Genomic DNA, 27,070 nt, shown 5'->3' with positions numbered 1-27,070 from the left:
ATAAACTGATGATCTTGCCAAGGCCCACATCCAAAGTGCATGTGGTAGAACCTAAGAGAAAATCTAGTCCCTCCCATATCTACTTTATCATATGCTTGTAAATCTCAGAGTCCTGTATGAGGCTATCCGGAATCCCAATTCTCAAGTGCATGTCTTGCCTCCTGCTAGGCCTCCAAGGATAAAATAATTGGAGCATGATCAGAAAATTAGTGCATGCTAAGATACCAATCATGCCCCCGCAATCATGTAGGCCCACTCATCCACATAGAGTATATCAAGTTGAGAAAGATTGGGGCTGGTGCTCCTCTTGTCAGACTCTGTGAGAAGCACAAACTCTCCAGGACTACATCCAAACTCTACCAAGTGCCAAGGGTCCTATCCCCTAAGTGCTAGGATCTCCTCCCAAGCATAGTAATCTGCACTCAAAACTGTAGCCATGCCTCCTCCGAGTCTATCCTCTGCTGACTCTATCATGTTAAAATCCCCAACCATGCACCAAAAGTCAGCCTAAGGGGGGGACTAATGAACTGTGCTCTCGAAGGTGGCTCTGTTTTGCAGTGACATTCAAGGCATAAACATTGAGGAAGCCCACACAATCCTCTCCAATCCTAATGGTAACCCACTGATCTTGCCCAATGTCTATGACACCTAAGCCAACCACTATCGGCAAGAGTTACTCAGTGAGACAGAAATACAAACTCCCATTGCATCCCGAAGGGGGCAAAAGGGGGAGACCACAAAGTGTGACTCCTGCTTGGTAAAATCTTCCCACAACGACGGGTACGCCCATCGGAAAGATGGTGCTTCTAGAGGAAAAGAATGTCAATGGTCCCCCTAAGGATGCCTTGCCTCCCAAAACACTGAGGCCCCCCTAAACCCTAAATGTTCCATGAGGCAATCCGTGTATCAATCTCGATGGGAGGTGTAGCTATTGGAACTACCCTCCACTTGAAGAGTCTTGGGCATGGGTTTTGATGGGGAGTAGCCACAATTAGTCCTTGGACAAAGGCACACTAGGTGAGCACGGATCCTATCCTCCATATGTTGCCACTCTATCTAAGCTCGAGAGTAAGCATACTTTGAACTAAACTCCACCTCTCGCAATGCAGGTACCTGCAGGAGGAAGGAGGGGGTACTACCAAACAACTAAGATATAAAGGAACACAAAGAGAAGCACCTCCAAACTAGAGGACACCACCTCCTCATCCTGATCTTGATGACCTGAGCCTCTCTAGATCCATATGAGCCAGGGGCCAAAGATGGGTAAGCATGTCAGTGATGTGAAGATCATGTAGATGATGTGAAATCTCCACACTGCCAATCTGTCCCCCCGGGGCTGCAGTTATCATGGGGAAAGGTAAAGATCATTGCGCCACTCTTTGGTGTGGATGGCTTGGAGTGATGGAACACCACGCAAATCCGAATGGGAGCCACCATCTCCTAGAAAACATCAGTTCCTTTGACAAGGAGACATCTGAAGAAATTGTAATCCACTGGCTACCCCTAGATCTTGGGGGGCCCACTTGGTGACTCTAGTGGGAGAGCCCTCACCTGGGAGACGGAAATGATCATCTTGATCGGCTCTAAGAAGAAGCGATGAATCAAGCGACAGACTGAACTTGCTGGCTACCTCCATAGCCGAAGGGTGGCGAGAATGCTTAAGAGAGGTGGAGGGAGGGAGGAGAGAACGGGCTCTATAGAAGATGGGGTAGGGGGGCTACTATGGGGAGAGTCAGTGGGGATGAAAAAGTGGGAGGAGGCAGAGGGGGATGGGGAGCTTTGGAAGAGGGAGAGGGAAGCGGCACGGAGGAATCCTCCGAAGAGTGGGAGTGTAGGGAGGGGCTCGCTGAAATCAAGATGTTAGATGAAGATCTTCTTTGATGTCAATGTAGCATTGGATCTTCTTCATGTCGATGTAGATCTTGATGTAGATGTGGCTCTTGATCTTCTTGATTGAAACCTTTGTTGGGTCGGCCCTTGTTAATGAAGTTTTCATTTCATCTTCAATGATTTCCTTAACTTCATTAATGAAGTTCATGAGAGGATGATAAGAATGATGACCTTGATGAACAATGTATGTATAAGAAACCTAATAATGATTTTAGGGTTTGGGAAGGTCTTGCCACTTAGAAAGAATCCCATGGTAGAGTCTAATCCCTTGACAACAAAGTTTTTATTAGTTTTAAGTAAAAGGATTAAGCAATGTTTAACAAGTTTACTCTCATAAGAATATGTAGAAAGAGTGTGTGATTTGGAGGACATGACTTGAGCACTAACCAATTGAAAATTTAATTGTGATGCTGTAGGGAGCTATGGCGAGTGCCCAATATCATATTTGAACCCCCAATGGCTCAAAAGAATTGTAATTAATGTTCATTAATCACACCAATTAAAAAGGGTTTATTCTCTGGTTGTGTAGCAGACAATAGAGCATGTAAGAGCTTTGATTTTGAACAAATTAACTTATAAGAGGCTAAAACTCCATTTGAGCCAAAGTATGCCTCTGAAGGTTGCAAGAGCTGAAGCGATCGATGAAATCCACCATTTGTCAACAAACGAACAATGTAGGCATGTTCGTAGCCCTCAAAAACCCCCAAGGGTGTGACGAATTAAGTCGAAACATAGAGATCAAGCTGCCATTGTGTTTTTCCAAAAAAAAAAGCATTATGTAATCGCTTGTTGTTGCTGGTTGGTGATGTAATCACAGGAGAAGAGAAGAGTCAATTGTGGGGTTGGCGATGCCACTAATGTTGAAGGAAATGACCATAAATAGTGAGCATAGGAAAAAGGATGGAGAGGTGGCATTAGTAAATGCTCGCCCTTACCCCCTCATCATTTCTATTGTTTTGTGTGTCTTTTTCATAGAAATACAAAGGAAATGAAGGATTGTGCTCAATTATGAAGATCTTGGCAATACGCAATAGAGTCATCAAAAAGTGCACCTAGAGCACATGACCACAACTCGTTAGTAATCACAACCTCCTCTTCAGTTGGGTGAACCGCGCGGTGTTCTTCACTATCACTTGAGCATGTTAAGCGTTGCTATCCTCTACAACCGTGTAATCTATGTCCCTTGCTCTCTCTCATTAAACAACCCAATTGGCCACCCTCAACAAGATGGTGGAATTCGAACACTCGAGCTCTGCTATCCCCAAAGAAGCGAAAAGGCATGCATAATGGCTATAGAGAGTGGGCCTCAAAGAACTCGCAAAACTGCCATGGAAGGAACTCCAGTTCAATTTTGCATGCAGAGAGACAGCTAGCCAAGTTGCATAAATCAAGCATAAAAAAAGTGCCATCTGGCAAGAGAGTGAAGTTCTCGCTAAGCGTATGTAGTAGAAGTGTTCAAGATCCCCATGGAGGGTGAGATTGAAATCAAGGCATTAGACGAGGACGATCTCATCTAGCAGTTTGGGTAGCTGGAAGGAAGGGCCAAGGAATACAAAATCATAGCTAACCTAGATGAGGACAGATAGAAGCAAATGAGATTTATGGTGGAGATGATAAACCTCATCCACAAACTGTATTGCATGTCTAGAAAAAAACTATGGATTAGTGAAGCCAGTAGAGGGTGGATCCAAAATAGCACGGGTATAAATTTTGTATAAAAACCTAAGGGATGAAATGGAGAAGCTAATAAAGCTAAACAACAAAACTAAGCTTGGAGGATATCTCAAGGCTCTGCTCCAAGGAGGAACAATTCCAAAAAAAATAGGAGAGGAACAAGAGTTGGCCAAGCATATTATTGTAGAAGAAGATGCAAGAACAGAGGAACAAGAGTTAGCCAAGCATATTGCAGAAGAAGACACAAGAATAAATGAATAAGAGTTGGAGAAGCATATTACAGAAGAAGACACAAGAATAAATGAATAAGAGTTGGAGAAGCATATTACAGAAGAAGACACAAGAACATAGGAACAAGGGTTGACCAAGTATATTGAAGAAGAAGGTAGGGGAGAGCTAGAATGTCATGAGGAACAAGATGTACACCAACAGCATGGCAAGGAAGAGCAAAACACATCAAAACCACATTGTATTGATCCTATAGGGATAAAACCTCTACCACCCAAGCCAACTGCCAAGTAAGAAAACATCCACCACTATCGGAATGCCCTAGAAAAGGAAGTTTAATTTTAGAGACAAGAAGTCAAGCAACCAAGCAAGAAGCTAGATATAGAGCAAACCTAGAGAATGGAAGTGCCCACCACATACCAAACAGTGCAATACCTCCTTGCATCGAGTGCTATAAGAATTGAAGTGGGAACTAAAAAGGATCCCCCTCGAAACCATCAACTAGGAGTGCTCTCTACCCCTATGCTGAAGTTGTACCGACTCCCAGTAGAGCAGTAAGGTTCCCGAAAAGAGTGGATACATAATGTGCTAACGTGGCACTACATTACATCGATGTGTGCATTGGCACAAAAAGTAGAACCAAAGAGCTTGAAAGTCAAATCTATTATGATGATGCCATCTCTCCAGAACATTAAAAGCTACAAGCTTTTGCTGCACAAATGGCTGTGTCGGTCATGCAAAGAGCACAAATCATATTTTCGGACGCTAGAATAATAGAAGCGGAACAACTCATGACATGCAAAGAGCACAAATCACATTTTCGGATGCTAGAATAATTAGAAGTGGAACAAATAGGCGTAGGACATGCCCCAATGAGCAAACACAAAAGAGATTATGAGCCCATACACAGTGCCAGAACAAAGATTAACTTTGTATATGGAGGCAGACAGTTGAATCGAATGAGGAAGTGGGAAAGGAAATAAATGATTCCGGACCTATAGTGGTTTCGAAATATTTCTTCAACTGCTGTTGGTGTAATGTCCACTGGGTGTGCCAGGTGTTGGCGCCTTATTCCACTTAGAGTAACATCCTCATGGTCATGCCCTCATTTCCTTGGAGAGCCTAAGGCTGGTCTGTGACGACCAGAGGTCGCCCAAAGTGGGAAACACACGGCGTATATTTAAACATTGAGAAAAACGGTCTATTGAAACCCGAGTGTGTATTGCTGACGATGGAAGATACGCAGCGTAAACCATTGCGCTGCATTGTGAAGATGGGTAAGCTTCTCAAAAGGATTGTACAAAAGTGTGCGCGCGGGCGTGTGTGAGTGCGTGCGTGCGTGTGTGTGTTAGGAGAGAGAACGATAAAGATCCCAAATTTCTCCCTACCTCTAGGGGGAGCTGCAATCACCCACAAAGATAAGCTGGAGACGATTGATATAGAGAAGCTTGCCATAACATGCCACCAACTGAGGCAGGCCATGATCCTTTCTTCTACTGCACCGGTTAACATGGACTGGAGCAGGTGTGAGGGCGTATCGCATGTGCCAGAGCCTTCTGATCTACAAGGGAAGCGCATCGATATCGATCCTTTCATAGTGATACATGGAGCAGGTCATCTCATTTCTTGTAAAACCTACTGCCATTGCTTTAACCTCTTCTTCTTATTTCCCCTTCATCATGGAAAATTTATTTCTCAGTACTTTGAAGGTTTAAGTTTGTTTCTCCTCCTTTTTTCTGATCGTGAGGAAGTGTGTGTGTTCTGTACTGATTAGGAGTTTTGTGCTGTCAGGCTGAAGTGATAGCTTGTACTCATCATCATTATGTAGGATACAGTTGAGGGTCTGAATCTCTACAAGAGAGTTTAAGGAGATATTTGAGAGAGAGAGAGAGTCACGTTAGGCTCTATATGCCACACATGAACAATAGAGAATAGAAGCAATGAGGAATTTTGTGACATTCCCCTCGGCTTCTAAGCAGTTGACCGCAATTGAAAAGCTTCCAAATAGGCCTTCAGAAGCTCCGGATAATCTTGGAAATAATCCTTGTCCATCTATTTTGCGTCCATAGCTGAATAGTTTTTAAATTTCACAAGATACTTGCATCCCTTCACTCATCCAAATGGGTGGAAAACCCTACTTCGGGGAGTTCCGCCATCGGAATCATCGTGGCCTTACTAAGAAGCATGAGCTTGGTAGACACCAAATTTGCAACAAGGTAGATGTTTAGGGTGCATATCAAAAGTGGTTGTCAAGGCCTCAATTTGTGTGTCCACACAAGCAGGGATTCGCTCTTCCACGCGGGAAAGATCTAGAAGTGCTTGTGTATGCATAATGAGCAGCTAGAACTTGTGACCAGTAAGAGAGCCCAAAGGAATTTTTTTCCCAAACCTAGTCTTGTGTACTCCTAGAAGCTAGGGGCTCTACCTTATCCAATGCCCATATGGGTGCTAGGGAGCGCCCATATGCAGTCAGCGTAGGGGCGCAAAAGTTCCACAACACATAGTGTGTGTTGTAGATTATGGATTATGGCTTTATGCATTGTGTGTGTAGAGAGATGGCTTCCCTCTTTGGTTAGGGTTTGCAATATACATTAGGGTTTGCTCCTGTGTGTGTGTCTCCTCTCCCTCTCCTTGTTTTTCATCATGGTATCAGAGCCTGGTGCTCTCTATTAGGGTTTATGAGTGAGTGAGAGAGAAGAGGGAGAAGAAGCTGTGAAGAAAAGCTGTGAAGCTTGGAACACACCGATTTCCATCAAATCTGAGAAGAGGGAGAAGAAGCTTGCCATTGAAGCTGTGAAGCTTGGAACACACCGATTTCCATCAAATCTGAGAGCTTGGTCTACCGGGTAAGGACTACTAAACATCCTTGAGTGGATTGGAGGTGCAAAAACACAAACAACACCAAATTTGAGCAAAGAGAAATTTCTGTTTTGCAAGCTCTCCATTGAAGCTTGAGTGTGGTGAATGTATGATGCAAATAGCTGCAAATCTGACAAAGAATCATGTATCTGGCAAAGAAAAATGTATTGGCAACTCATGTGCAAGCCCTACATTGAATTTGGAGCAAGGTTGATGCATATTAGTGAGTGGAAATTCACTATTTTGAAGCCCTCACAAAAACAGAGAAGTGATGTCCATTGTGGTTGCAATTGGAGGTAGTTGTTTGCAAAAATCACTACATTGATGAATTGGGCACATGCCTAGGTATGTTGGGTATCTATATATACCTTCAATTATCACAACAAACCTCTCAAATCACCCCTACAGCAGGCGGTGCAGACAGATGTGCAGAAACAGAGCAGTTTTCTCACCATTTTGAAAAGTGGAGGCCAAATTCTACTTGGTTGATTGATTAAATTCAAAACTTGCTTAGCAATTATGTGATACACATACTTGAGGAGGTTGCTGTATAATTGGTTGAAGTAAATATGCATTATGGAGCTGATTAAACAGGCTGTCTACAGTGATTAGTGAAACAGAGGGTGATTAATCGGCTAATTACTCTCTCAACTTAAACAATTGGTCTAATTCCTTTTACATGGAGTTAGTAGACATCAATGCTAAGCTAATGAATACCTGGTCTCTCAATTTGGACAAGAATCAAAGGAATTAGAGCACTTTTACTACTAGTCTTTTTTAGTTTTATTGGTTTTTCTCAAAACAGAGAAGGGGATTTGATAAATTTGGTATGTACGCACCTTGGTTGGTGTTGATATGCAACATTGAGCTTGTTTAGGTGTCAATGCAAGTTCTCCACACTTGATTGAACCACTACATTGCAATTTGAAGCCTTGAAAAGCGCGCCAAAACAGGGTACTTTGGACTGCGTATGCCAGTTCAATTTGAATGCAATTAGTTTGATTTTCTACATCAAAAGTGAAGTTTGTTGAGTACTTTGGAGTATCTGGAACACTTATTAGAGTGTGGTTGAGCTGAGAAAGGCTCGTTTAGAGATTTGGACGTGTGTGGAAGATGCATTTGCATTGAGCAAATATGTCAGACAACCCAGTACAGATTGTGGGTGAGAAGTTGGATAGGAAGAACTTCTAGGTATGGAAGTACAGGATTAAAAGCTTTCTGAAAGGAAAAGGGTTTTGAAACCTTGTTACAGGTGCGGAGCCAGAGCCGGAACTACCCCGACAACCTACACAACAACAGGTTATAGCTCATAAGCAATGGTCAGAGAGAGCATACAAAGTTTTGCATTACTTGTCTATATATATCTCGGATGCTATACTCATACATATACATGATGCTGAGAATCCCAAGGATACATGGGATACTTTGGTAAAGCTGTTTGATACAGATACTAGTGCTCGTAAGTCTCAGTTGTTTGAGACAACAGATTCATAATGTGAAGCGCAAAGGAAGGAGTATCCATGATTATGTACAAGAGATAAAGAAGTATGCAGATGCATTGGCAACTATCAATGCCCCCATGGCTGATGATGATTTGGTAGACATTGCCTTGTGTGGTCTTGGCAAGGAGTACAAGTCTTTTGATACATCTATTTTTGTTCGGAGTATAGGTTTACCAGATTTTGATGAGTTGGTTTCTCTCTTGCTTGTTGAGGAAATCAAACTCATTGACTCGTTTCATGATTCATCTACTAGCCATGATGATAATGACAGAAATCAGGCTTTCTATTTACAAAGGGGATTTAGAGGCAGGGGGAGATTTGCATCACGTGGTGGTGGATGGCAGGATAGGTCACCACAACAGAATTTTCAGCCTACATATGGTGCTAGAGGTGGTCGTGGATATACACCTCAGAGAGACAAAGGTAATGCTCGTGGTAGAGGACGTTGGCAAGGCCAACAAACATCTATGCAAAATGTGGAATGCCATTACTGGGGAAAATTTGGTCATATGGCACGTGATTGTTTCCGCAAACAAAATGATTTGAGAGGAGGTAGAGCACAACATGGTGGACATTATGCACAACATGGTGGAAATTATGCAAGTGGTGGAAATTATGCATCAAGCAGTAATGATGGCAACGCAAATTACTTGTTTGCCATGAAACATGTTGTGGGATCTATGATGACAAATGGTGAAAGTGATGACACTTGGTATATGGACTCTGGAGTATCAAACCATATGACTTGTCATGGCGAATGGTTTGAGCATATGAAGCCTATGGATGTGAAAGGCTATGTGGAGACGGGAGATGATACCCAGCATGCTATCACACATGTTGGAAGTGTACCATTGGTTATGCACAATGGTGAAACAAAGTCTATGGCAGATGTCTTGTATGTGCGTTCTATTACAAAAAGTTTGGCCTCTGTTGGTCAAATGGTGGAATAGGATTTATAGGTTCGTTTCAACGAGCATGGTTGCTTCGTTGAGGATTTCAAAAATGGATGTAGAGTCATTGCCAAAGTCAAGAAAGAAGGCAGGTTATTTAAGTTGGATGTTGGGATTCCTGAGTTGAAATCAGCCATGTTCTCTAAAAGCCGAAATGTTGTACAGGACATTGAAATGTGGCATAAAAGGATTGGACATGTGAACATACAAAGGTTAAAGAACATGTAGGCAAGAGGCATTGTTAGTAGGCTGCAAGTATGATGGGAATATGCATGTTTGTGATGCTTGTCAGTTTGGAAAGCAAGCAAGGTTGCCGTTTCCTAAAGAAGGCAGCATGAGTAGCAAGCCACTTGAGATAGTTCATAGTGATGTATGGGGTCCTGCACAAAACCCATCCATTAAAGGCAGCTTGTATTATGTGACATTCATTGATGATTTCAGCAGAATGACTTGGATTTACTTTCTCAGAGAGAAAAGTGAAGTGTTGGGAAAGTTTATGGACTTCAAAGCTTTTGCAGAGAAGCAATATGGCTCCTGGATAAAATGTTTGAGGACAGATGGAGGTGGTGAATACACCTCACATGCTTTTGAGAATTTCTTGAGAAAGCATGGCATAAGAAGGCAGTTAACTTGCAGGTACACACCTTAGCAAAATGGTGTTGCTGAGAGGAAGAATAGAGTCATTTGTGATGTGGCCAGGGCGATGCTCAATGAAAAGAGCATGCCAGACTATTATTAGGCAGAAGCGTGTGTCACAACGGTGTATGTACTTAATAAGACACCCACAACAGTCATACATGGAAGTACGCCAGAGATGCGGCTTACAGGTTTTAGGTCAGACATTGGACACCTCAAAGTGTTTGGTTGCATAGCTTATGTGCATGTGCTTGACGAGAGAAGGAGGAAGTTGGATCCTAAGGTAGAAAAGTGCGTTTTTGTTGGGTATGCACAGGATCGCAACGCATATAAATGTTACAATCCATAAACTAGGCAAGTGGTTATCTCACGAGATGTGGTGTTTGATGAACTTGCTAGTTGGTACAAGGCAACGGATGAGGGTGTCATTGATTCCGTTGATGCTGATGTGCATGTGAACTTGCCACAAGCAAGTTCTATTTCTATATTTGGGCCAGCAGAGTCTGAGAGTAGCACTATACGTCCATGGTGAGGACGCTTGAGATATGAGAGTGTGAGCACTGGGAGTAGTGGTGTGGATAAAAGGAAAAAGAAGGTTGAAGGAATTGGCATTACAGGTTATGAGTCGTCAAGTTCAGAAAGTTTGGATGAGGAACTTGGCATACCAGCTTTACGCACACCAGGTGCAAGGCAGGATAGATATGTGCCTCCACATGCTAGAGTGACAGGTGTTCAGAGTGATCCGCATGCATTGCGGAGATCCCAAAGGGTCAGGTATCCAGTTGACAGGTTGACATACCGTGACTTTGCTATGCATTACGCATATATGACCTCTTTGGTGAAGCATGTGGAACCTACATGCTATACAGAAGCTATTGGGAAGCATGTATGGAAGAAGGCAATGGATGTTGAGATGGACGCATTGATTCATAATGAAACATGGGATTTGGTTGCCTTACCACAAGGCAAAAATGCCATTGGTTGCAAATGGATTTACAAGGTGAAATGCAAATCAGATGGTTTCATTGAGCGCCATAAAGCGCGGTTGGTAGCTAAGGGTTATGCACAAACCCAAGGCTTGGACTATGATGAAACATTTAGTCCAGTTGCAAAGATGGGAACAGTGAGAGCAGTCATTGCTATGGCTGCAGCAAATGGTTGGGAAATGCATCAAATGGATGTGAAAAATGCATTTCTAAATAGTGATCTACAAGAGGAAGTTTATATAGCACAGCCAGAAGGATATGTACACCCGAGGTACCCCACTCATGTATGCAGATTAAAGAAAGCATTATATGGTTTGAAGCAAGCACCTCGTGCTTGGAGTGATAAGATAAGCTGATATCTTATCTCCCTTGGATTTCAAGTTTCTTCAGCAGATTTTTTTTTTCCGAGAAAAGATCCTTTCATTAGTTATATAAAAAAAACGCCCGTAGGGCTACAAAAGACCCTCTCCTGCTCATAAGAAAACAGAGCAGTGATCCAAGCAAGGCAGCTAGGGAGACTCTCCCTAGGTACAGAAAGGTATAAATATCAGTACAAAGAACTGAGGGGCTATATCATACAATAGGAGGGGGGAAAAGCCAAACAGGTGGCCTGTAGTGCCAGCGGGGGGAACCCGCGTGTAGGGTATAGAAGGGGCCGTTGCGCCAAGTGGTGTGGAAGGCCTGGCGCCGCAAGATCGCCTCATCCAAGTCGCCCCGGATGCGGTCATATTGCTCTCGCAGGGTGTGGATCAACTCCTGCCAAATCCCCCGAACAGTCTCTGCTGGTGGCTCCAGTCTCCCCTCAAAGGCCCTGAAACACCGAGCTCTCCAGGTGAACCAGATGGTGAGGCTGCTGAGAAGCTCCCATCGTAGATCCCTCTCCTGTGTCCAGCCGGCGGACGAGAAATCCGGTGAAGGAACAAGGCGAGGCTGGCCCCTAATGAATCTGATGGCCTGGCTGTCGTGCTCCGTCTCGTAGCCCATAGCAGGCCCTGACGAAGTCGACCAAGCAGCGGCATCCCACGTATACATGCCCTCTGGAGAGAGAGGGGCCAGAATGCGCAGCATCCGCAGCCAAATCTGCTGCGCCTGAGGACAGTCCCATAGGCAATGTCTCTGTGTCTCCAAAGGGTGGCCGCATCGGACGCAGGCCGCCGGAAGACCGCTGTAGACAAGCCAGGTGCCAACTGCAGAGCCCTTGTGGGCGATCAGCCACTGGAAAGTCGAGATCCTGCGTGCCTGTCGACTAGCCCAGAGCCTGGTCCAAAAATCCTCCAGGAACTCCTGTGAGAGTCCCTGTAGCCGCCAATGCTCCAATGCAGCTGGAGAGACCATTCTCCTCCCCGTCAAAATATGTCTCCCCAACCAAACAGTGTACTGGAAAAAGGTGATCTCTGTGGCCTCAAGGGATGCATAAGGATCATGCCACTCGTACTCCCCAGGGTCCCACTGGGGAGCCGGGCCAAGGGGCGCGCTGCATATGCCCATATGCGCCAATCAGAGTCCATATCTGCAAGGTTTGGATCAATATGCCACTTCCGGGAAGCGGCGGCCACTACCCGTATCCTCTGAAAGATGCACTCTGCAACCAAAGGTGACTCCGCCTCCACTCTCTGAAGTTTGCCCTCATCTTGGATCTCATAGTAGAGGTATCTACCATCCTCAGTGCAAGCTCTGACAGCAATCAGGATCTCTAACTGTGTAAAGGCTCCCATCCACCGTGGGGCCATTGGCTCGAGAGGCGTGAACCACTCCTCTGTGAGTGCCTCCTGAATGTCATCCCTCATAATCAGCCCCCCTTTGAAGTGACTCAGCCTCTCCACGTGGATCTCCTCTGGGAGGCTGCAGAAGGCCTGCCAGTCTCCAAAACTACATGCTGGGCCTGCCGCCAATGGGCCCCAGGCTAGACGAGGCCGAGAACCCAGCATATGACCCAGCTCTGTGCATACCGCTGGGCTCCAGACGAGCGGCTGTCTGTCCCGCTCCTCATCACAAGAAGGAGGTCTCTGAGAGAGTCCCGGTCTCAGCAACTCCCAAGCTTGTAGGATGCTCAAGGCAAATCTGTCCTCCCATCCTCTACCGAGGCCTGTCCTCATCTCTATGAAGATCCATTGTATCTCTGGTGCCCAAGTGCCCTGAGCCTGCAGCCGTTGAAAAAGAAGCTCTTTCCAAGGCTCAGTGCCTGGAAGCAGCCCCCGAACAATAAGCTTCCCCAATAAGGCTCTACTCTGATCAACTGGATCTATAATGCCCAAGCCCCCCTGGGCTAGCAGAAGTGTAATAACTGCCCAAGCAACCTTAGCCCGGGCTGGTTGACCATCCCGCCCAGACCAAAGAAAGTTCCTGATCAGCCTCTGTACCTGGCTGATGCAAGAGCTCGAGAAGATCCAGCAAGACGTGATGTACCACATGGTCGCTAAAAGCACCTGATTTGCCACCACCACCCTCCCAGCCAAGGATAGCCGAGCTGTACTCCAATACAAAAGCTTCTTCCGAGCAGCAGATTGCCACCACCACCCTCCCAGCCAAGGATAGCCGAGCTGTACTTCAAAAGAAGCGGGGCAATCTGCTGCTCAGGTGACAAATCTAGTCCAATCTGGCATCCCAAATACCGCACTGGTGTGCCAGGAGGAATCCATCTAAAACCCGGGTCTGGGCTCCATGCCGGAGTGGGAGCGCTACTGATCCAAAAGGCCACTGTCTTGCGCCAATTGATCAATGCTCCCGAAGCTGCACTAAAAACCTGAAGCGATTGCTCTGCCCGCTGAAGATTGGCCTCCTGGCCATGCAAAAATAAACCTGTGTCATCAGCAAACTCGGCATCGAGCAGGTCCTCCCCCCGGACTGGGAGCTGGAGTCCTCTCAAACCAACCTCCTTTGCCGTCAGATACATGCTCATAGCCTCAGCAAAGAAGAGAAAAAGAAACGGGGCGAGAGGACACCCTTGACGGACTGATCTGGTCAACTCAAAACTCGGCCCCCGTCCTCCTGCCATCAGCACCTAGCTACGAGCTGTGGAATATAGAGCCGCCACTCCTCGAATCCAAACTGGCTCAAAGCCCAGGCGAAGCATAGTGCCCTCTAAGAAACCCCAATCGACTCTATCGTATGCCTTCTCAAAATCGAGAAGCATGACGACCAGGTCCTCACCGAGAAATCTAGCTCGGGCCGTCGCCTCCCAGAAGGTGAAAATGTTGTCAAGGATACTGCGCTCCTTGACGAATCCTGTCTGGGTAGCATGAATCAACTCCCCCAGGAAGGGCTGGATCCTCAAACTCAAGGCCTTTGCTAAGACCTTGTAGACAGTATTGAGGATCGTAATAGGTCTCCAATGCCGAATATCATCTGATACTCCTCTCCCTTGGGGATAAGAAAGATCAAGCCCTCTGAAAAGCTCTGTGGCATCACCCCAAAACATGCTGAAAGCCCTTGCGGAGGCCTGGCCCCAAAAGGTCCCAATAGCGCATAAAAAAGGCAGGCGTCAATCCATCCTTCCCAGGGCAACTATGGCGCGGAAGGACCCTCAACGCCTCAGCAAGCTCAACCTCTGAAAGAGGCTCACCCAGAACTGTGCGCATACGATCTGTGACCCTCCTCTATACATGGGCCCACACAGTCTGTCTGCAAGCATCCCGAGCCTCAGTGGCTGGCTCCGCTGAAAGCAGGTCTCTATAGAACTCAGTGGCAATGGCTTTGATCTCCACGGGCTCAGTGGCTACCGATCCGTCCTGCCTCCTGATCTGGCGGACTCCTGCTCGAGCATGGCGGGGTCCAGTAATCTCAAAAAACTCCCCAGTCACTCTATCACCAAGCTGCGTCCATTGAGAGGCCTGGCGACGATAGTAGAACTCATGTCTCTGCTCCTCTGCCTCTCTAACCTCCTGGCGTGCCTGGCTCAGCTGGGACGCCACCCACTCACATGTAGGTTGCTGTTCCTGAAGGCGCTGAAGTGAAGCAAGGCTACGTCTCAACCGACGCTCCCGCTCGCGAGTCTCTCCCAGCCGTGTCAAGGCTGCAGCGTGCAAAAAAGAGCTGAGCTCGATGAGTCCCTAGGCACACTGGCCTGCTGCATCCTGGTCTGAGCTCTGGCTATCATGCCAAATCCTCTCAATGTCCTCAGCGAGACTAGGATCTGTAAGTACCCTCTCTGGGATCCTCAACTGCAAGCTGGTCTCCCGTGTCCTCTCCTCAAGTGTCAAAATAACTGGCACATGGTCTGAAAAAGAGGTGCTAGCGAGAATGCCAACGGAGCTCCCTCGCTCCCCTAACCTGTCGCCCACATAGAAGCGATCAATCCGTGATAGATTAGTCCCTCCCTGCCGGCGATCCGACCGAGAGAAACTAAGACTGTCCTGAGAGCGGGAGAAAGCCTCATGCTGCCATGCATCAGTGATCCTCAGTGTCATGCAAAATCGCTCCCACGCTGCAAGCTCCGTGCCGTGCACTGTAACATGACTTCCTCCCACCCTATCGGCCGGGTCCTCAAGCATGTTGAAGTCTCCCCCGACACACCAATGTGCGGCCTCTGGCAAAGCATCCGTAACCTGGGTCTAGAACTCTGCTCTGGCACTAGCATGGTTGGGCGCATAGACATTGAGCACGCCAAAGAGCTCATCATGCATCCTCAGAATGACATACTGTGCTCTACCAGGTACAATGATCTCGCGATCCACAATGGCCTGCCGCCATACATCCGCAATGACCATACATACACCTCCCTGCCCACCCAAGGGGCAGGGAGGTGTATGTATGGCCTGCCGCCATACATCCGCAATGACCATACATACACCTCCCTGCCCACCCAAGGGGCCAAACCCTGTAGACCAAAAGGTGTCCCATCTACCAGGCATCACCGAACCGTATCTCCGGATCCTGCTCTCACCCAAATGGTGCTCATGCATCATCAGAATATCAATACTACCCCCAACCAGGCATCTCTGAAGCTCCTGCCTCAAGCAACCACGATAACGTATATAGTGTGCGCCGCCAAGGCCCTGTACATTCCATGAGATGATCCTCATGGATGACCTGCTGAGGTGGAGGCTGTCTCAGCTGTACGGCGGGCCTTCGCAAGCGGCTTGGGTGGAGAATAGTCCCCATCCGAGCGGCTACGAATCTGCCCACCCGGTGTGCCGCAAGAATCTCGGATCAGGCGCCAGTGGCTGTGTCCCATGGCGATTGCCTCCCGCTCAGACAGAGCAACCTCGTGTATGCATACATATCCAGGGTCGCGTGCTAAGTTTGCCAGTATGCGAACCACCAAATGTCGAATCCCGGAGGCATCCACACTCCCGGTATCAAAGAAAAAATGAGCCAACTCCCATAGTCGGCCTATCACGTCTATCACCTCCAGATCGCTCACATGGTGAGAAAACTCAACTGCCTGAGTCTTCAAAATGCTAAGAGCGAGATCCAGAGTCCACTCCCGGTCGCTAGGGCCACAGAGAGGGAATGAGAAGGCCACTGCTGTATCAAGTGCCTCCTCCCCTCGGGCCGGAGGTATCACTACATGAACTCTGATGGGTGCTGGCTCATGGGGGCCCTCCGCTCCAAAAAGCCGTGTGAAGGAATAATCAAAAGCCTCGGAGCGCTGTCTAGTGTCGAGACGACTCAGCCGACTGCGGATAGAGGATATCCGTGAAGCCCGAATCGGCATGGTAGGTCTCCTCTGCGGTGCTTGAGCAAGGTCGGTGCTCAGTGTCCGCCGGACTACAGGTGAGCACTAGGGAACTGCCAGGGCCTCCCGGGGAGCTGAGGCGAGGCGGGGGGGGGGGGGGGGGGGGGGAGGAGGAGGGGGGGGGGGAGAAGGGGGTGGAGAAGGAGCCGCTGCCAAAACCAGAGCGGGAACGGGAGGAGGCGAAGGTGGAAGCGAGGCGGGAGGGGGGGACGGGGGAGGGGGGAGTGGGGGCGAAGGAGGGGGTGCTGGCATCTCCTGGTTCTCAGTCGGCGCTGGGGTCTCCTCCTGGAGGGGAGCAAAGCTGTTCCTCACGGGAACCCAGAAATGCTGAGACTGTGGCTGCTGCTGCATCGGTCTCTGGGCGTGCTGCTGTGGCTGTCTCCCTCGACGGCGCCCCTGTCCAGGCTGCCACTCTGAGGTCTCTGTGGGCTGAGCAGGTGTCCCGGAGGCTGCCTGTCGAGCCGCATCTGTGGGGCGGGCCATCGGGGGACTGCTGCTGCGGTGAAGGTCGGGGTCTCCTGCAAGGGCAGGCCTTGGCCATGTGGCCGACCTGCCTGCAGATAAAGCATTGGTTCGGGAGCCCCGAAAACTCCACTCTCTGATCAATCCATCCCCCCCCCATCCTAGGTAGCTGAATGACCTTCGGAAGGGAGGAGATGTCAGGAACCAAAACTCTGACCGAAGGTTGCCCAGCTGCTCTAGCCACCACTGAAGCTGCTGTGGGGCCAGTCTCAAGCACCGAGCCCACCAATGCTCCTAGCCTTGAAAGGAGCGGAAGGTACTCACGGCGGAGTCCAGGGAAGCAAACTGTAACATGGAAAAGGCGCTCTCCTTGCTCGGCCGCTGCTGGGTCAAAGCCATGTTGCCAAGGTCTGAAGAATGCCCGAGCGCCCCTGATGTCAAGGGGACTCATGGCTAGGACCTGGGCCACACTCTGGGCTGTCTCGAACTCAATTTGGTAGTGTCCACGGCCCAGTAGCTGAACGTCCAGGATCTTGCCCACATCTGCAAGAAGGCGGGCCTGGAGAAGATCCCGGATCTCCCCTTTGCTGGGGCGAGTGCCGACTATACGGCAGATGGTGGAATGTGCCTGGAGGCGTTCCACCTCTGCGGCGAGGTTCGCTTCCTCTTCTGGCGAAAGAGAAAGCCTGATGGGGGTATCCTCAGGGGCGGGCGAGGGGGCCGCCGAAGAGTCCCTCTGAGGTGGGGCGGGAGGAGCCTCCATCAGAGTCTGAAGCTATGTCGAAGGCGGAGCGAATGCGGAGAGTCCTGCAAGAGCCAAGCTGCACACAAAGGGCGGAGGGGGAAGGTGGAAGGCAAAAAACCCCCAGGGGACGGAAAAAAACAGAAAGAAGGGGAGGGGGGGGTAAGGCGGCCGCGAAGAATAACCCGGGGGTGGGGGGGGGGGAAGCAACGCGAAAAAGAGGGGAGGGGGGGAAGAGAGGGCGGAGACTGGTGCACTCAGTGATTTAAACAAAATAGTCATGATTTGTGTTTTGCGAGGAATTTTCTGCAAGAGGTGTGTGGGCGCTGAAGAAGGGAGGGGGGCGCGATGGAGAGGAGCAGGGGGGCGGGCGCTACAGCGCTGGGGCGGGGGGCGCAAGAGAACCAGGCGGGGGGGAGGGGAGCAAGCACGAGGGCAGCAGAAACAAAGGGCAGGCGGGAGGGGGAGAACAGACGCGTGCAGGCAGCAGGCAGGGGGGCGTGCAGGCAGCAGCGCGAGCAGGGGGGAGCGAGAGCTTCAGCGAGTCGCTCAAGAGATAATCATGGTATCTTAGTTTCTTCAGCAGATTCTTCACTTTATGTGAAGAAAACAGATCATGGGATCTTAGTTTCTTCAGCAGATTCTTCACTTTATGTGAAGAAAACAGATCATGGGATTGTCTTACTTGTCATCTATGTGGATGACTTGATTGTCACAGGAGATCATGCTACAGATGTTATGCATGTCAAGAATGCATTGAGTGGGCAGTTTGAAATGAAAGACTTGGGTGAGTTGAGATATTTTCTTGGGATTGAAGTGATCAAAGACCATGCAGAGACATGGTTAGTGCAACGCTAATATGCATTGGATATGTTGGCAAAATATAGGATGACAGGGTGTAAGCCAATGAGTACACCTTTGGAGCAGAATGTGAAGCTGCGGGCTGATTTTGGTGAAGAGTTGGATGATCCATCTATGTATAGAAAGATGGTTGGCAGTCTTATTTACATGAGTATCACACGCCCGGATCTCAGTTACGCTGTGGGGCTAGTAAGCCAATTTATGTAGAGCCCCAGAAAACCTCACTTGGATGTAGTGAAACACATTATGCGATATGTAAAGACCACTGCACATTATGGTCTTCTTTATGAGCATGGTAAAGGCTTGGATGTACATGGCTACACAGACGCAGATGGGGTAGGTAGCTCGTATGACAGGAGGTCTGCTAGTGGTTATGCCTTTACATTTGGAAGTGCAGTGGTGAGTTGGAGCAGTAAGAAGCAACCTATTGTTGCTTTATCTAGTACAGAGGCTGAATACAGGGGTGCATCCATTGCTACATGTGAAGGAGTATGGTTAAAGAGTCTCTTGGTTGATTTGGGTGAGCCTATTGATGGCAAGGTTTTTATTTATTGTGACAACATGAGCAGCATACAGTTGGCCAAGAATCCAGTTTTTCATGCGCGGATCAAACACTAGAGATCCACTATCATTTTGCCAGAGAGAAAGTGTTGGATGGTACAGTGGATTTGCAGTATGTGAAGACTGAAGAGCAGGTGGCTGACATCTTTACAAAGCCACTTAGCAGGGAGAAGTTTGAGTACTTCCGTACTATGTTGGGAGTACATGGGATGAGCTTGAGGGGGAGTGTTGAGAGCTTTGATAGCCTAAGCTCATCTACATCGTCATCTATGGCAGTACATCATGAGCTTGAGAGGGACTGTTGAGATTCAAGCTCGATGTCAGCTTGTGCCAATCGCACTATGTGCTGGTATGTTAGGTAGTAACATGTGTGAGCATAGTCACAGGGGACGGCGGGGACGGAGCCTTGGAACGCCGGGACGCCGAAACGGGACAGCGCAAGGACGGGGACGGACGGGGACGGACGGACGTCCCCTGACGGACGTTTCAAACCGGGGACGGCGACTGGGACAGCGCAGGGACGGGGACGGCTGTCGGGGACGGTGCTGTGCGGGGACGGCAGAGAGCCGTTGCGCCCGTTTTTGGCCGTTGCGCCTGCTTGCCCCTTCCTAGCCGTTTGTGGCTGTTGGGCCTGGGCTCTTCTAGCCGTTTATGGCTGTTGGGCCTTGGCCCTTGGCTCTTTGAGGCTTGGCCCTCTCTCTCTCTCTTGCCCTTGAGGCTTTCCTGTCTCTCTCTTGTCTATCTATATAAGAACAAGCCTCTACAAGGCTACAAGCACACACAAGTTCACAACTCTCAAGGCTCATTGCTCAAGCTTTCAAGGCTCAAGCTTCTTGAATCTTCTCTCTTCCAACTTCCAAGTTCCAATCTCTAGGGCCTAGGCTCTCACCTCTCCCTCAAGCCTCTTGAGTCTTGACTCTTCGAGTCTTCCAACTTCCAAGCCTCTAGGCTCTCTCTCTCTCTCTCTCTCTCTCTCTCTCATTCCTCAAGGCTCAAGAGTCAAGCCATCTTCAACCATGGCATCCTCCTCACGTGCCGGGGCTTCTCGTAGAAGGACAACGGGATGGACATGGTGGGAGGAGGTAAACTACACCACATCCGTTCATGGAGGCGGTTCTTGGCCATGGGTATGCAAGCTTTGCCCGTACCGACGAACGGGTGGCGCCGACAATGTGCGACCCCACCTCTTGCATGAGAGTGGGCATGAGGTGAGGTTTTGCACGAATGTCACGCCCGAGAAGAGACGGGAACTTCTTGACAAGCTTAGCGTACGAAGCGGTCGAAGCGACAAGAAGGACACCACGAGTGGCCGTGGATCCCGCGACGATGGGGAGAGGAACTCAAGCCTCTACCATGGAGTCATGTGGTGGATCGGGATCATGCACACCATCACCTTCACCATCAAGTCGGAATGTTACTCCATCCACGTTACCGGCACCCTCCATCTCCACGGTCTCTCAATCATTACGTGGCCCACGGCGACAATCTACACTTGGGGAGAATTGGAACCCCAAGTTGAAGGAGGAGGTGGATATGGCGGTGGCCCGCTTCTTCTTCCACGACCACATTGCCTTTCAAGCGGCTAGGTAAGTGCAATCGATCATTGCCAATTCATCATTCATGTTTTCATCATCCTAGTCCCCTTCACGTGATGATCATTCATGGATCATGATTCATGGGCCTTACTACTTAGCTCTAGCCTCTAGCCTCTAGTCTTCAGCACTTTTTTGTCATTGACTCATTTGAGTCCGTCCTTGTATTTTGCCTCCTTAAGGCTTAGTCTTGACTCCTGAGTCCTGACTCTCGAGTCACGACTCATTTTGTATCTACTTAATTATTAATATGACTCAAAAGCTTACCATTTTAGTGTAAATTTGTGCTCATTTTGATGTACTTCCAAAGTAGAATAAGTGCAGAGTAGAAAAATAAAAAAAAAAGTATTTTTTGAGTGCCGTTCCCTCCCCCGTCCCCGTTCCCTACTTATGGCCGTCCCCCGTCTCATCCCCGTCCCCGTCCCCCGTCACCGTCCCCCGTTCCTTGTGACTATGTGTGTGAGACATAAATGACCGCATCCAGCTGATTATGGCTTTATGCATTGTGTGTGTAGGGAGATGGCTTCCCTCTTTGATTAGGGTTTGCAATATACATTAGGGTTTGCTCCTGTGTGTGTCCCCTCTCCCTCTACCTGTTTTTCATCAGTATGGGGCAGAACGGCCTATAACTTCATACCTTTTTGCCACTGCTTTTCTCCAAGTTAGCATGTATGATTCATGTGCATCGGAATAGCCTTTAGCTACGTGGCATTCAAGTTTGAATCTGCACACACATTGGGCTCAACAGTCTTGACTTGAGAGACCCTAAGTCATGACTCGTGACACTTGCTTTCACATACTTTTTTGTACAACCCCTAGTTAATAATTTTTGTTTTTTCAAGGTCTTTGCCAAACTGTGATGGAATCTAGTTTTGTTGCATGCTCTTATGCTTCCACATGAGTGCATAGTTCTTTTTACAAATGGTGAAGAGATCATACCAAGTTTTACCACGAACCCCTCATGTTATCCGGATGGCCATTGGGTGGTAGGTGGGAGGTAGTCTTGTTGGGTGTTGACTTGACCCAGGACGGGATGCCGAGTTAGGCAGTCTTGTGGTGATGGTCATAATCTGTCATGTGCATCACAGATGCCATGGACATTTCTAGGGCTAAATCCAGAAGGGGCAAGCAGATAAAGACTATGAACTAGTAGAAGATGAACATGGAGCAGGACTTGGAGCAAAGCATGGATCAGAAGGGCTGTCGGCTGCATGGAGGCTGACATCAGCATGACCAAAGGGCTGTCGGCTGCAGGACAGAGGGTGCTGGCAGCAGGCGCATCCAAGAGAACCAGTCGGCTGCATTTTAATTGATTTTATGAATCAATAACTGGCCGACCAGCAGTCGGCCAGTTTCCCACATGCTCCAAGGCCTATATAAAGGCAGACTTGCTCAAGGTCTTAGTGATTCTCTCCCACTAGGGGAGTGGATCCTTAGAGGTCCCATAGGGGACAGAATTTAGGGTTAACCACCTTTTTATGAAGGCAGCCCATGGCTGCAAAGATATGTACCCTTTTTGTACCATAGTATATACTGAATTTCCAGCACTTCACTCTCTCTCTCTACTCTCTCTCTACCTGCGTTTTTGCATCAGATGGTGCGTTTTTGCATCAGAAGGTTTCGAAGAGTGTTTAGGGCTGAAAGAAGACTACCCAGAGCTTCCGCGTGTTACATAATCTTAGATGCGTGGACCAAGGATTCCAGATGGCTAATAGACAGCCAGTGGAGCTGACTGCAAGAGTTAGGGACACATGTTGGGGTGTGAACATGGTGGTCATCCATGACTCTGCATGGATTAGATTGACCCTCCAGTCGACCTAAGGTTTGACCTTGGTGTTCAATGAGGAATTTGGTTGCTTCAAGGTTGGGTTACAGGGGAAAAATTGGCCATTCCACCTGTGATCATGCTTAATGGGGGTTTTATGTGGGGTGTGCTTTGGTGGTATGGGACACCAGAGTGTATTGCCATGTAGGATCTCTTGAGGCTTCACGAGTTTCTTGTCTGGGACACTCTATGTGGCTTGTCCAGATTATCCTTGGCCTTTGACTGCCCACCCTTCTCTTCTGCTTCTTTGGAGCCAGTCATCACTGCTCCTAACTCTTGAGGGTTGTTACCACACGAACCGCATTAAAGAGACCCCAGGACTGATGCGCGCGAACAGCGCGTGTAAGGACAACTTCAAGCCATCCAGAAACTTGGTTCATGTGCTCCAATGGTCGGATAGACTTATAAAGCATGAGTAACAACTTTCGGACCAGGTGTGGGTCGTTGATATGAGAGTGAACTCCTTCAAGACTGCTCCTCCACGACCAGTCATCCACGACATAATGTTTGAAGTAATCCTCACACCACAGGGCTGCAACTCCCATAAATGCCATCTTGACAAGATGAAGTTGAAACACATGTTTCTCTACAGCAAGAGTGGTTGACATCTCCTTGGCCTAGTTGGTAACCACTTCACTATCCATCTTCCTGTAGAACTTGGGAGGTTTGAGCAGCTTTAACAATTGGGACCGTTCCTCATGTCGTATGTGAGTCGTGTCCCAGATCACACTGTGAGCTCTGAGGTTGCTCAAGTGCTGAAGAAGGGAGGTCAGTGATTGATGAGTGAAGTAGGGAGGAGGGGAGGGGGGGCTATTTATAGGAAGTTTTGCCCCTTGGTTTATTTGCTGGCTGGCTGCCTTACCTGCATGATCTGTCTAGGCCTGGCCGCCCACTACCCAACTCACCAAGACCCATCCACCACCCGCACGGCTTGGCTGCCCATCCGTCCAAGGCTTGGTCGTGGGCTCTGGTCCCAGCTCTGCTAATCATGTGCAGGTGGGGAAGGGGATATACAAACCAATGCTTGCTATGTCGGGCTTTAATCGTAACTTGCATCAACATTGGGTTCATGTGTGACCAATCTCCTCAGTCCCCATTCACTCTGACTTGAATAGAATGCAGTGTCTCCAGCAAAGTTCCAGTGAAGGTCAATTTAGTGAAGGGCTACACTAGTCCTTGAAAATACTCCGGGCCAATGTACAGGAGCGTTAGACGTGGAGCCTGTAACATAAGAATAGGCACTAAATCTTAGTTTGTGCTTTAATTAGGCAGGGAAAATAACAAAGTTAGATATGCATTTCTGTTATCAAAGTGAATTTCAAAGGTGTGTTATTCTTAATGACGAAAATTTGTCACAGGTTCTTTTGGGCACTTTCAAGCCAGCAGATCTAGTGTGCACAGGGGAGGTTTGGAAACAACACTAGGGAAGGCTGGTTTTGTTGCCACTCGAATATCTGTGAGTGTAACCTCTAGAGATGCCTTTATCTACAATAATATGTGATGAAAAGGGTAATCAGATGCGAGTTCCTAGCTCGATTAAAAAATGCTTTGGTATATACAGGTAGATCAAATCTTTGATTTGAAAGATTGAATTGCAGGTTACCAAATTAAACCATGAGATTGTGCGGGCACTGGCATCTGGTATGTCCTTTGGGACTGAGTTTCTGTCTCTCCTAAAAGCATGCAGTCTTTTTTTTCCCTTTTAAATTTGTATTCCTTTTCATTCATCTGAAGCACTGATCATTCAGTTCTGCTTGCAGAGGGCATTCCAGCTGTTGGAATTTCTCCCTTCTGTGCTGGTTGGTCAACTCAAAGCCGAGCTGTAAGAGTTTCAACCTTGACACATCGAATTGGGCTAAAAAGGTGTCCAACCTTCAGGTCCTTGGCCTGGCATTCTTGGGCACCTATGTGGGCTGATTCACAGCCCTGATCACTGCCCAAATGCACAAGTATGTCTACATGGCACCCATTTAGGGTGTGCACGTGTAATGGACTGAAACATTCATTCTTCTCAACAAGACTGAAACATTCAAACTTCAAGATATAGAACAGAAAGAGCTTAACACAAGGTTAATGGTCATTGATGAGCAATGAAGGTATATAATGTAGCACACTAGCGAAAATGGGAGAAGCCTCAAGCTTGACAAAAAGCTTCTCACCATTACAAAGGAATTATACCAAATTTTAGCCTCACAAGGAGCCACACCTTTGTTTTTTCCAACTAGCCTTAGGTCCAAGATCCTCCCATAGTTATCATTTTTCACAAAGTGTAGGCACTTTTTTATCCGCTGGTAGGCGATGCTGCCGAGGAAGCACCTTGTGGGGTTTTGAACACTGGACCTCCTGGTCCTAGACAAGCACCTTTACCACTTGGGCTATCACCTCATTGGCAGGATCTCCATAAATGTAAAGGTGCCACCACATGCCACCTAGCATTCTAGATCTATCTAGGGTACATCCACTAATGTGGCAACCACCACTACCTTAGAAGCTTCATCCTCAGACTTCATATCTAATGATTACCACTGTTACCTATACTAACACATAGCTTACAACTAATGGATGGTTGGGCCATGCATAGGGTTGAAGGATGTAATCTTGGTGCTTGCGGAACTGTGTTTATGAATTCATTGCGATTAGCATCTAATATGAGACTTAAATCCATGCACAACAAAGTGCTTCCTTCATGCTCAATACACATTAGTAGAGAGAGATGACCTAATCTACCATGTATTACTAACGTGAAGTATATACAATGCTGAGTAGCACTGCTTTTGAGTTCTCGACGACTCAATGATGGCCGATTGATTAATGAATGAATATGACTAAGGCCTAGACTCCTATTTATAGTGTCTAATGTTGGTGAGTTGACTACCAACTCTATCAACCCTAATAATACTAAGTGTATTCACACAGTAACCCAATAACTATGTCCACCACATTGGTTTGCTCATTGGGCACCTGGACAATATTATATGATCTGGTACAATAGCCCTTACAAACACATGAATTTGGCCATGTACTTACCCTCTGAGCTAGCCAATGAGTAGAAGCATGCCCATGTCACATTGGGGAGAGTGTGCATGGGACATCCCCTTGGAGCACGAGTGCAAATGATGCTCTATCCCTCCAACTTGATACGGTTCGTCTAGCAAACTTGCTATTTGCTCCACACACTGGTACGAACTCCAATAGCATGGCTATTGGACCTGCTGTTTCCAATGATGTCGTTGCCACTGCCTCCTTGGGGATTGGAACTAGCCCCTCTACCTTTGGATGCTTGGCTAGTATGGTAGTCCACTATTAAATTGCTCATTTCATCCTCCTCAATGGGAAAAGTCTGAAAGTTACTTGATGACTCCTCGCCCTCGGAAACTTGAATGGACTCTAGGATGGGTTTTGGTCTTGGCACATGCATCTCTTGTGCAACAACGCCTCATCGGGGACACCTCCTTTTGTGATCATGTTTCTCAAGAGTTCCACTTGTCTTAGAAGCTCTCCCTTTCTTGGGCCAATGCTCTCAGTCTTAGGATGCTTCACAACCCTAGGTGATTCCACCTTGGCCTTTGCTGATGCTGCTGTGATCTTTCTCCATTTTGCCATTAGGTTGTTGATGAGAGGCTCGGCAAATTCTTGAAGCCGTGCTTGACATGCTTCTTCCTTGTGTCGCTGATGGTTCTCTTTCTTGACCTCTCGTATTTGTTTGATTAGGGTTCTCCTTCAGATGATGAAGATATGGTTGGTCTCTATGCTTCCCTTACGCAAGCTATTCAAGGGTTTGCCTCCTCATGCTTGGGCTGACCATTGAGTTCATAGGTTTCAAGATGATTTAAGCCCTTGACTGGTTGCTCTTATATAGGCATCAAGAGCTAGGGTTTCTCTCAATAGATGTGCCCTTAAAGTCTCTTTACATAGGTGCCCTCCATCAGCCCAATAATTGGTCCACCTTTGTCCCTTTTTGGTCCACACCAAGGGTGCCCATGGGCTGGCCTATGGCCCCCCAAAGACTAAGTCTTTTGACCATATAAATGGCTCCCTTTTGACACTTTGACATGACACATTTTCTTAGGACTTGGACAAGGACTTGACACACACTTGGGCTTCCCAGGCACCCGGGCAAATAATCTAATGAGTGCCCGGTTGGCTAGTTCAACTTTATACAACTTGCAAAGAGGGTTACATGGACTTGTGCCACAGGCACGATAGACATTGACCCTAAACCTAGATGGTGCATGGCGACTTGTACCTTGGACTAGGGCGCACAACATACTCTTGGCCCATCAGAAAAGGTGACTGATTGTTCTTGAAGCTGCAAAATGTCCACGGGGCACCCTAGGACACAATGGTGCACGTGACATCACCTGATGGACCTCCTCTCAGTGTTGTTCGATCTCTTCTTGCCTTAGCTGAGACCCCTCCTTGCGAATCTCCTGCTCTCACTGCTGATGCCTTTCCGTCATGTCTTTAAAGGTCTCCATGGGTGTTAACATCTGCCGTGATACTCCATGTTCTACACACGTGTACTTGCCGGAGATGTACTTGAAGAAAAAAACACACACTTTGTAGTCAAGGACTAGGCGAAGGTTTCATTCTTGCGCGATGGAGGAAGGGTGGGTGTAGCCAAT

General features: G+C 47.9%; 1 protein-coding gene across 5 annotated transcripts in view; it reads left to right on the top strand.

The window, feature by feature from the left end:
• The first annotated feature begins 4,950 nt into the window (after positions 1-4,950).
• The window catches only part of LOC147617927 (Amino acid kinase family protein), a 72,193-nt gene continuing 50,073 nt past the window's right edge, over positions 4,951-27,070 (top strand). For all 5 annotated transcript variants that reach the window (XM_086776192.1, XM_086776191.1, XM_086776190.1 and 2 more), the window contains exons 1-5: positions 4,951-5,069; positions 5,187-5,405; positions 23,804-23,901; positions 24,044-24,086; positions 24,206-24,267. In XM_086776192.1, coding sequence (XP_086632318.1) covers positions 5,024-5,069; positions 5,187-5,405; positions 23,804-23,901; positions 24,044-24,086; positions 24,206-24,267 — 468 coding nt within the window. In that variant the 5' untranslated portion in view covers positions 4,951-5,023. The remainder of the gene's footprint in view (positions 5,070-5,186; positions 5,406-23,803; positions 23,902-24,043; positions 24,087-24,205; positions 24,268-27,070) is intronic.

Source organism: Cibotium barometz, chromosome 36 (assembly GCF_041138505.1).
Source record: "Cibotium barometz isolate CiBa-2024 chromosome 36, ASM4113850v1, whole genome shotgun sequence".
Classification (NCBI taxonomy): domain Eukaryota; kingdom Viridiplantae; phylum Streptophyta; class Polypodiopsida; order Cyatheales; family Cibotiaceae; genus Cibotium; species Cibotium barometz.
Note: the sequence above shows the minus strand (reverse complement) of the source record. Positions and strands in the feature narration are given on the sequence as shown.